The following is an 11,589-nucleotide window of genomic DNA, read 5'->3' on the forward strand; positions in this document are numbered from 1 at the left end:
TAATGTCGTCTACGAATCGCTGATGGGTGAAAGGTAAGTTGTTTCCCCATAGCCTCAAGCCCTTAATCTTTCTTTCCCTCATCTCTTTGTTGAAGTATATTCCAAGTCCTTCCGCCGCAATAATGAACAAGAAGGGGGATAAGGGATCCCCCTGTCTCAGCCCTCTTGTGGCGTTAAAGGTCGAAGTTGGTGTCCCGTTCAGCAGGATAGAGAAATTAGGCGTTGATATCATGTTATAGATCCAATATATCCATATATTACTAAAACCAAATGCCATAAGAATTGCTTTGAGGTACTTCCAGTTTAGGCAGTAATAAGCTTTTGACAGGTCTAGTTTTATCATCATTCCCCTCTCCTTATTTTTTTTTAGAGAATGGATCACTTTCTGAGATACAACCAAACCATCTAGGATTTGTCTCCGTTCCACAAACCCAGTTTGTTTCGGGGAGATTATGCTGGAGAGAATTGGTTTCAATCTTTTCGCCATCAGTGTAGCAATTATTTTATAAATTAAATTACAAAGGGCTATTGGGCAGAAACCTTGGGCATTTTCTGATTTAGTAGACTTAGGAATAAGAGTTAAAAGAGTAGAGTTAAGACCCGACCATACCTTTTGGTGTCTGCGAGATTCCTCTACCACCTCTAGAATGTCTTGTCTAAGAAAATGCCAGCGTGCTTGGTAAAATTATTCCATAAATCTATCAAGTCCAGGGGCTTTGTTTTTTTTCATTCCCTTCACCATGTCCTCCACTTCTTCCAACGTTGCTGCCCTCATCAAGGCCATGTTTTGGTCCCTTGTTATTATTTTTGGGATTTCGTTGCAGATCCTTCCTGTAGCCTCTTCTCTGTCAACTTGGGGTTCAGTCAGCATGTCTTTGTAATACCCAACTAATACCTGTTCAATTCCCTCATGCTGTGTTATTCTTTGCCCTTCTTCATTTTTGATAGAGAAAATTTTGTTCCTTTGTCTGTGTTGAACCATAGCTTGGTGGAAGAACTTTGTGTTCCTTTCTCCATCATGAAGCCAGTTTATCCTGGACTTTTGTTTCCATAAAATTTCTTCCTGTTTTCTCTGTTCCTCTAATTGGCTTATCAATGCTCCCTCTTCTCTGCTTCTTTCCTCGTTTCGGCCTTCTTCTATAATTTTTTGTTGCATCTCTTCCATTTTTTGTTCTAATCGCTGCTTCTCCATTAATATGTTCCCGAACTCCTCTTTATTCCATTTTTTGATTTTCCCTTTGAGTTCTTTGAGCTTTAACTGAAAGGTTTGCATCTTGCTTCGTCCTCTTTGTTGACTCTGAGTCCACCATTCCTCCACCTTCGGCATGAACTGCTGATTCCTGAGCCAGAAGGCTTCAAACCTGAAGGGCCATTTGTTAGGGCTCTTATTGATGTCTATCTCCAATCTGATGGGCCAATGATCTGAGCCCATGGCAGGAAGGATCATTGATTCTACAAATACGTCCCTGTTTATGATCTGTTCCGATATTAAGAATCTATCCAGTCTCGATGCTATTTGGTTTTTGCCTCCTCTTCTATTATTCCAGGTATGGATCCCATTTATTGTTGGAATATCTACGAGTCTTTGCTCCGTTATCATTTCGCAGAAAGCTTCCATGTCTTCGTCCAGTCTTTTTAAACCTCCTCTCTTTTCTCCTAAGGTTTTAATCATATTAAAGTCCCCCCCTACAATCCATGGAGTCTCTAGAAAGATCCTTTGGATTGTTTTCATGTCTTGGAGAAAATTTTTGCGTTCCCTTGATAGATGCGCTCCATAGACTCCTGTGGTGAGTATCCACTCAGATGATCCTATCATTCTGAAAGTTTCTGAGAGGGTTCTAGGAAGGCTGACCCAGTTTTGGAATTGCACTTCCTCAGGGTTCCAAAGGATTGCCAATCCTCCTGCCGTGCCTGCCGCGTCCTGACCCATTACTTCATAATGAATATTGTGTTTTCTCATTATTTCTTCTAACTTTTGGGAACTGATCTTTGTTTCTTGGCTTATCATTATACTGGGTTTGTCTTTCTTCACCCTTTCCTTCAGATACCTCTGCTTTCATTTTCTATTAAGACCTCTAATGTTCCAACTTGTGACTATCATTTTAAAAAAATTTGGATGGTTGTTGAAATACCTCTGAAAGAGGTATGACTCTACCCGAGTTTACCAAAATCTCCCCTACCACCTGAATGGTTTCGCTCAATGGCCTTCTCCCTCTTTTTCTACCTCCTTTGCCAGTGCTGCCCATTCCCATGCTTTGTGCTCCTTGCGCTCCTATTGTTTCCAATTGACTTGCCAGAATAGTTCCTTTTTTTCTTTATATTTCTGGAACATCTCTTTATACAATTGCTTTTGGTCGTCAAGTATGAACCTCTCATCTAGGTTCTTCCATTCCTGTAGCAGGTTTTCCATTATTCTCTCCTCATCACTTCCACTGTCCTTTTGGAAATCAATCTCCATCTGTGATTTCTCAACTGTCATGTCCATATTTTCCTCTGTTCCTTCTTGTTCCATGTTTCTCTGGTTTAAGTTTGGCTCCTTTGTATCTTTAGCTGGTTCCATAGGTTCTTCTGCGCTTTCTCCTTTTTCCATCTCCCCTTCTTCTTCCTGAAGTACTTTGAACTTATTTTGGCATTCTACTGGCACTGTTTTGACAGGTTGTTGCATTCTTGGCATTCCTTTCCCCTGTCTTCTTTTTATGGGTACTTCCTGGAAACCCTCCTCCTCTCCTTCGGTGGCTTCTGTTCTCCTCTTCTCTTATTCTTTTTCTTTGATGTTTCTTCTGTAGCATTTAATGGGCATTGTTTGAAGAGGTGGTTGTATTCATGTCATCTTCTACAATGGATGGGGATGTGTTCATAATCCATCAGTTGCTGCCAGACTTTGTCGTGGTATTCTAACTCTATGTACTCCGGCAGGTGTTCTGATATATTCATGTATACACATATCCTTGTATAGGATGTATATCTCCCTCTTTCTATGGTCTCTACTACTTTGACAAATGTTCTGATTGTATTACCTATTCCTTCAAGAATCTCAGGGTCCCAAAAATCTATTGGTAAGCTGAACATTCTTACCCAGATGGGCGCTGCTAACATCTTTTCTTGGTCTGGATTGTAGCAGTCCTCCCAGTGCCTCATGAATAAACCAGCGTTATTCATAAAATACGGTCCCCCTTCAAAGGTTTTTTCCTTGTCCTCTAGATTTGAGAATATCACTGTAAAAAAACCCTTTGCCCCCAGCTTCAGATCTATATGCCCTTTCGGTTTCCATCTTTGTTGTATCCACTTTGACAGGTCCTTTTCGGATGACCAAAACCCTACAAACTTACATATTAACACATGGTCCCTCATATACCATCTATACTCTTCAAGTTTGTTATTCGAAATTACGAATCTGGGTTTTTTCAAAGCTCTGGGAAGGAATCTGCCCCCTAGTCTTGTTTGCCATCGGTTTCCCATTACTGGCGAATCTCTACTGTTTTCCTTTGGGTCTCTTTGTAATCCGCTTCCACTTGATTCTCTCACCGTTACTTTTTTGTAGGAGGGGATCTCTCCTCTCCCTGGTTCCCCTGCCATGGCGTTTTTCAGTTCCTCCCTGTTTTATGATACCACCCTCCACTTTTCTATGTCGTCGCTGATCTAGTTAAACGCAGGAAGCCCGCCTCCCTACCCTGATCTCGGCTTTCATTTCTCTTGTGTTCCCGCCACTACTAACCCTAATGCTTCAAAAATACTCTCTTCCTCGATCCCTGCATCTTCTCCTCCATAAATATGACACTCTCATCGATTTCTAATTATATTTGATTTCTTGCAATAGATGCATTGATTTCAGTGCATATCTTGATTTCTAATCTTATTTTGTTGCTTTTATTAGATGCATTAATTTTAGTGTAGATGTTATTTTCTAATCCTATTTGATTGCTCGCATTAGATGGATTGGATGTTGTTAATCTTGTGACTGCAAATTACTAAAAATAATTTTCAAGATTATATGGAGGGGAGAGAGAGGGAAGAATATTTCTTGCACTAGATGTACTGATTTCAATGTATATGATGTTTTGTTAGAATTCTATTCAATTTCTTGCACTAGATGCATTTATTTCAGTGTAGATGTTGATTTCTAATCCTATTTGATTGCTTGCTTTCCCGCGAGGGAATTTTAACGGGTCACTTTCTTGCAAATTTTAATTGCAAGAAGTTTCTAGTAGGCCAATTATATTTTATCATATCTATATAGTCATTTAGTAGTAAGATTGAATTTAAAAGTTTCCCACTATATGCTCCAATCTTCTAGAGCACTGGCTGGTGAACAAATTAACCATGCCACGGAAGTCCACACCCACACCAACCTGCAACCCTTAATAAAAAAACCAATGACTTCATTCCTAAAAATTATATTCAACTTTTTTTGCTATTTTGAGTTCACTCAACCTTAAACCTCTCCAGGCAAAGAATGCCTTCATTGACCAAAATCTTTTGTTCTCTTAAAAAAATGATAATAAATCATGATAGTTAATTTGGGTCTCCAGTAGATTTTAAATACGTCTACTACAAAGTTTAGAATACCTACCATTCTAACATTGTCTGCATAACACATTTAGTATTAGTAATAAATGTTTGCTGCTAGGTAAAACATATTTAATTAAAATAACATGATGTATAAAATTTTACCACTTTATTGTGCAACATTAAACACTTAAACTATCCCAACGAAAAAATTTAATAAATATATAACTAATCTAACTAAAAGAGTTTAATAAATATTTAATCATTGGTCTTAAAAAAATATTCAAAATGACTTGCAAATATTACTACTATTATAAAAACATGATTTCAATCAGAATCGTGCTCAAATAGTCATGCTAGTTAAAGTAGCTCAAACAGTCATGCGAGTTAAAGTAGTTGAAAATTTAAATCATTGAAATTGTTGAATTCATTTCTTTCTATATGTAATAGCGTAATCTTTATAATTGAACAGTTGGACAATCATGATATATTTACTTATACAACAAGATAATAGCTATTTGATGGTTATTTCTCTTCTATAGAGATTTAGAGATATTATTAAAAAAATAAATATTAAAACAATAATAAAATTTCTATTAATTAATTTTATAAAAACATAGATAAATAAAATAGTTTCGAAAAATTACATGAACGACTTTCTGTTTTTTAAAAAGTTACATGAACGATTATCCAACCAATCGATGGTTGGATAATGGCCGCAGAGAATATAAAAAATCTTAAGAAAATCTGCTAGAGAAAAAATGCAGACGAAAGAGCCAAAGAAAAAAAGGAAAAGCCCTCAAAATAAAGGTAATTCAATATGGGATAATATAATTCGAAGAAGCACTTTGAAATAATAAGAGTTTTATTTTCATTGAGGGTTTAGGATTTACTATAATAGCGATTGTGTTATGTAATATAAATGGTTAATATGTGGATAATATCAATTCAAATATAATATAAGGTAACCTTAACCGATAAAATAAATTTATGGATAAATTAATTAATTAATAGTAATTTGTTTAGAATATAGAGAGAATTCCATAAGAAAAATAGAGATATAATGGAGATGAAATAGAGATGAATAAAATATGTCACAGGCTATACGATACCTTTCTCCTCAGTTATGGGCTTTGTGTTGTGCCCCTAGAAAAATTTAATGAATGGTAGGCACCGCTATTTACTAAGTGTCATCGTAGATTTTCATATCGTTCCAAAAAGATGAGGCCGAGAATCGAACAACGGACGGAATGACGACAGTTCCACCAGCCACAATGGTATTTATATATGAAGTTTATAGGAAATTTATATAAGATCTATATGGTGAATTTTTATGAGATTTATATGGTGGAACCTATATGAGCTTTATGTGAGGTGGATTTATATAATGATGGATTTATATGGGTCACATTGTGGATTTGAAATCTTTTGAGAATGCCCATTTGAGTACATTTTTATTGTATATTAGCAGAAGCATTTTTTTTCTATCAGCAAAAGTTTTTTACAGAATGCATTCAATCATATCCATGGTAGGAATAGTTCTCACTGGCAAGGAGAACTATCCTGAATGGTCCCGAATGATAAAACACACCCTCATCTTCAATGAGTTGTGGGAAGGAGTGTGTGTCGGAGAAGGAGACAATGACCCAGTATAGCCTACCTCAGAAAAAGAGCTCGTCATTTGGGGAAACAAGAATAGCAAAGCTTATGCATTAATCACAACATCTGTAAATGAAGAGGTGAGTCACCATATTTCGTCATATTCCACTGCCTTTGAAGCCTTACAAAAGCTGAAAGAACTCTATGACTCACATTCTGCACTTGAAGTTGTTCAACTCATGATTAAACTCTTCACTCTTGAACTGCAAAATAATGATCCTCTTGCTCTTGCATCTGAAGTAAAGTCTATAATGCATGATATCAATTCCACTAAGGTCGAGCTAGATATCCCTCTTATTGCTTTTCTCAAGGCACTTTATCCTACTTACTCCAATTATCTTGAGTCTTTGCAAGCAAATGGAAATCTCAAAGATATAACCTTTGACTCTCTTGTGAAAAAGTTTGCTAAAAGAGAGAAAGCTTTTGGAAAGAAGACAGCCCCTGAATCTTTTGAAGAGACTGTGTGCCTTGCTCATCAAGGAAAGCATCCTGCTCAAGATTCTACAATAGGAAGAGGTGGACGAAGAGGAAGAGGAAGATATTTCAGAGGCAAGGGGGCAGACATTCTCAAGGGGAAAAGGCAGATCTGCACTGCATTCGCTGCAAAAGAAATGGATCACATGATGCCTCTACATGCAAGCTACCATGGGACAAAATTGAGCGGAAAAGAAATCAACAGAAAGGTAAAATTGATGATACAGACAAAGGTAAAGCACCTGAATCCGCTCACTATGTTGAGGCACAATGTAAAATTGGAGTAAATGAAGATTTGTTTAATGCTTCACTTCCTTCTTGGAAAAATGATTGGTTGCTTGATTCAGGAGCAACCTATCATATTACTCATAGAAAATATTTTTTTGAAGATGTTACTAACAATGTTGATGGAGCAGTATACTTTACAGATCAATCAAAAATCAAGCCATTAGGGCTTGGCACGATCAGGCTTAAATTGCCTGGTCTTCCGAACTTTCTTCTGGATCATGTTCTATATCTCCCACAGCTCAAGAGAAACTTGTTGTCCTTGGTCCACATCCGCCTGCAAGGTCACTCCATTCATATGTTTGATGGCAAGCTTGAGGTAAGAAAAGCATTTGACCACTCAGTTGTCATGAGGGGAATAGAAGAAGAAAGGCTTCTCAAACTACAAGGAACCTCTCCTCATGCACAACATTTCTCATATACTTCTCATCATGAAGAAGGTACACTTCCATCAAGTTTATTATGGCATGCTAGATTTGGACATTTAAACTATGACAGTCTCCACTTATTGAAGAAAAATGGTGTTGCTGGTTTGCCTACAATTCCTAGGAAACTTAAGCAATGTGATGCTTACATTCTAGGAAAGCATAGCAAATAGTCTTTTCATGATTCAAATTCAAGAGCACATAGGAAGCTTGAACTCATTCATTCAGATTTATGTGGTCCAATGCATGTCCCTTCTGCAAATGGAAATAAATATATCATGACATTTATTGATGACTACACCAGAATGTGTTGGGTTTATTTATTGAAGAACAAATCTGATGCTTTTCAAACATTCGAGAATTTTCATAAATGAATTGAAAATGATGCACAATCTCATATTGGGTCTATTCGCACAAATAATGGAAAAGAATACACATCAAATGAATTTGAAAACTGTCTTCGCCAACATGGGATCAAACATCAAACAATTGTGCCTTATAATCCCCAACATAATGGTGTAGCTGAAAGAATGAATAGAATAATCTTGAATATCGTACGATTCATGCTTTTCTTCAAAAATGTAAAGATAATGTTTTGGGCTGATGATGTTCTATGTGCTGCATATATAAAGAATAGATGTCCATCTAATGCTATAAGAAACAAGACTCCTTATGAATTGTGGTATGGACATGTTCCTTCAGTAAAACATCTCAAGGTCTTTGGTTGCACCTATTATCCTTTGATACCTAAGGTACATAGAAACAAACTTGGTGCTAGAAGTTGTAAGTGTATCTTCCTGGGGTATTCAAAAACCTCCAAAGCATACCGACTCGATGATGAAGTAAATAAAAAGTTTGTTGTATCTAGAGATGTAATTTTTCTTGAATCATCCAAAACTGACAATGTTGTTGAGCGGCAACTTGATCGCTTGGATAGATTCACAAAAGCAAAGTCATTTCAAGAATTTGATAATCAGATTCCACATCTTTAAGGGGGGATTCCTATAATAGATCTGGAGTCTTCTTCTGAAGAACAATCTCCCCCGCATGAAACTCCAACAACGGGTGATGCTTTAAGTGATGTAATTGATAGAATGGGAGACTCAATCTTGATTCAGTCCCAACTCAATCAACAGAGCAGCCTGGACCATCTCAGAAAGGTCCCCAAAAGTGGCTGACGAAAACATTTGAAAGTGTTCATCCTGATGAAATTGGAAAAACAGCAACCAGAAATTCAAACCGACAAAATGGAGGTGATGTAGATGACTTTAATTCACCTGTTGATATGGATGTTTCTTATGATTCTCAATTGAACTTGTCTACTAATTTTGAACCAACTTCCTTTAAAGAATTTGCTTCTCATGATGAATGGAAAGAAGCAATGCAAAAGGAGTATGATTCCCTCATAAAGAACGGCACTTGGAAGCTAGTTGATCCTCCATTTGCAATCAAACCAATTGGCTGCAAGTGGGTCTACAAGAACACGTACAAAGTTGATGGCTCACTTGACAAGCACAAAGCTAGGCTTGTGGCAAAAGGTTTTGCACAGAAGGAAGGGGTCGATTATGAGGAAACTTTTGCCCCCACAGTAAAATGGGCCACCATTCGGACACTCTTTGCACTAGCAGCTCAGAACGGTTGGAAAGTCCATCAAATGGATGTAAAACATGCCTTCTTGAATGGAGATCTAAAAGAGAATGTTTTTATGTCCCAGCCTGAAGGATTTGTTGTGAATGGACATGAACATAAAGTATGCAAACTTGTGAAGTCCTTGTATGGCCTCAAACAAGCACCGCGAGCCTGGTATGAAAAACTAACTGAGCATCTTCTGAAACTCAATTTCTTGTGGTATATGTAGATGATCTTTTAATGACAGGGAACAATGAAAGCTACAATGCATCCATAGAGAAGGAATTGGGAAAAAGTTTTGAAATGACTGATTTGCGTTATGCTCATTACTATCTTGGCATTGAAGTAACCCAACATCCAAAGTCCATATTTATTTCTCAAAAGAAATACATTGGAGATTTTTTGAACAGTTTTGGCATGACAGAGTGCAATCCTCTTACTACTCCAATGGAACAAAACTTGAATCTCACATCTATTGAAGGAAAGGAATTTGAGGATGTAGGAAGTCTCAACTACCTAACTACCACCAGACCAAACATTTCATTTGCTGTTGGAATACTCTCTAGGTTTATACAAAAGCCTTGTGAGGGACATTGGTCTGCTGCAAAAAGAGTTCTAAAGTACTTGAAGGGAACTCAAGACTTTGGAATCAAGTACACACAGGTGGATGACTTCAGTTTAATCGGATACTCTGATTCAGACTTCGATGGAGACAAAGAAACTGGGGTATCTACATCAGGGACAAAGAAACTGGGGTATCTACATCAAGATATGCTATGAGTCTTGGATCAGGAGCTGTCTCCTGGAGATCACGCAAACAATTAGTTCCAGCAGATTCCACAACAGAAGTAGAATATGTGGCAGCAGCTGAAGTGAAAAAAGAAATTGTGTGGCTAAGGAAAATTCTTGAAGATTTGCAGGTAAAACAAGTACAATCAACTCCACTCATGATTGACAACACCTTTGCAATAAATTTTTCCAAGAACCCAAAGTTCCATGATCAAACAAAGCACATCAATACTAAACATCATCTGATCCGACATCATGTTGAGGCCAAAACAATCCATCTCCGTCATTGTTCCACAAATGAGCAAATTGCCGACATCTTCACCAAAGCGCTTGGAAGAGAAAATCTTGAAAGATTCAGAATGATGCTTAGACTAACCAACATCCCTTCAGATTAAGGGGGGGAATGTTGACACCTAATCCTCACGATTGGGTGAATTCATGTAAATAATTAAATTAAGAATGTGAATAGTCATCAGGAGATGAACTTAACAGTCACACCCTTTTGTATATAACAATAACGTACCTGATGGAATAATACGAATCAATTTTCTGCCAAATGGAGTTACTCCTGGTCTGAAAAAATTAAGCGGAATATCATATAGTATGGGTAGTCTAATTGGGAGAGCGAATTTGTGTAGAATTCGAGGAAAATTAAGCGGAATATCATATAGTATGAGTAGTGTAATAAGGAGAGCGAATTTGTGTAGAATTCAAGTCCAGTATACCTATTGAGATTGTTTCGATGCTTTATAATTTCCAAGCCCTCTCTAAATATTCTCTTAAATTAATAGTTTTTTTTTTGATGATGTGAATGTCTTCTAAACAAATATGATGTGTGGAATGTTTGGAGTACTGTGCAAGTGTTGAAGTGTGTATAAGTTCATTTAAAAAACAATGAAATTTCATCTTATATTTAATATAAATACATTTACAAAATAATTTATCTTTTTCCATGCATTTTTAATATTAATATAAAAAATAGTATCCTTTAATAGAATTAAATTTCTTTATGTAATTTAAACATTAATATGAATTCTTTTGGTTATCTTGGCTTTGCAACTCGCTCTACGTGAATGCACAACTATGGTTTATGCTTGAATCCTCCATAGTTTTAACTTATGCACCCTTGGTCATCTAATACAGCTCTGAAAAATCCCCATTTTGGTTTGCGATCAATTACCACCCGGGGAGGAGGGGTCCCTGACACATCCAACCCCCCTTCTAACCAACCCCATCATTCGTCCTTGATCCCTCTCAAACCCAAATCAAGTGACACCATGGATATTGACAGGACTCACACCTCCCTCGCAAAATTGTCGGGAGCACAAAATCACTCTACCCCAAACACCTACATTCCCAAATCCATGGAGATCCCCACGCTGAGTATCTACAAATTCATCGGCATCTAGCTGACTAATAAATCCCTTCTGGAGTGAATTGGGCTCAGGCAGAAATTGATATCCCACTACAATGTTTAACTCAGCTATAAAGGGTTATTAATTGTGATATTTTATTAGGTTTAATATCTCTGTGTGGTAATGGAAGGAGGGCCTTACTTCTTCAACTTCATTAGCCTCTACATGCGTTAATGTGTAGAAATTTCTACCCTGACAAGTGTGAATTCTCATGGAAACCAATTTAGATATGTTGTACTCTCTCCCACAAGAGTACTAGGACCCTGAAACCCTAGTTGAAATTGGCAACAAGCTAGGAAAATGCGTTCATTTCTCAGAGCAAACCAAGCAAGGAACGCACGCCTCCTATGCTAAGATCTATCTTTATATGAGCATATCAGACACTCTTCCATAAGTCGTACGCCTAG

General features: G+C 37.2%; 1 protein-coding gene across 1 annotated transcript; it reads right to left on the minus strand.

Annotated features, from left to right (window-relative positions):
- Positions 1 to 685: 685 nt before the first annotated feature.
- LOC149253315 (uncharacterized) lies at positions 686 to 1,930 on the minus strand. The gene has a single exon (XM_089454434.1). The coding sequence runs from the start codon at positions 1,928 to 1,930 to the stop codon at positions 686 to 688; it is 1,245 nt and encodes a 414-aa protein (XP_089310560.1).
- Between the last annotated feature and the right edge of the window lie 9,659 nt (positions 1,931 to 11,589).

Source organism: Pinus tabuliformis, chromosome 7 (genome assembly GCF_031772625.1).
Source record: "Pinus tabuliformis cultivar Carrire ecotype Pingquan chromosome 7, CPIR1, whole genome shotgun sequence".
Classification (NCBI taxonomy): domain Eukaryota; kingdom Viridiplantae; phylum Streptophyta; class Pinopsida; order Pinales; family Pinaceae; genus Pinus; species Pinus tabuliformis.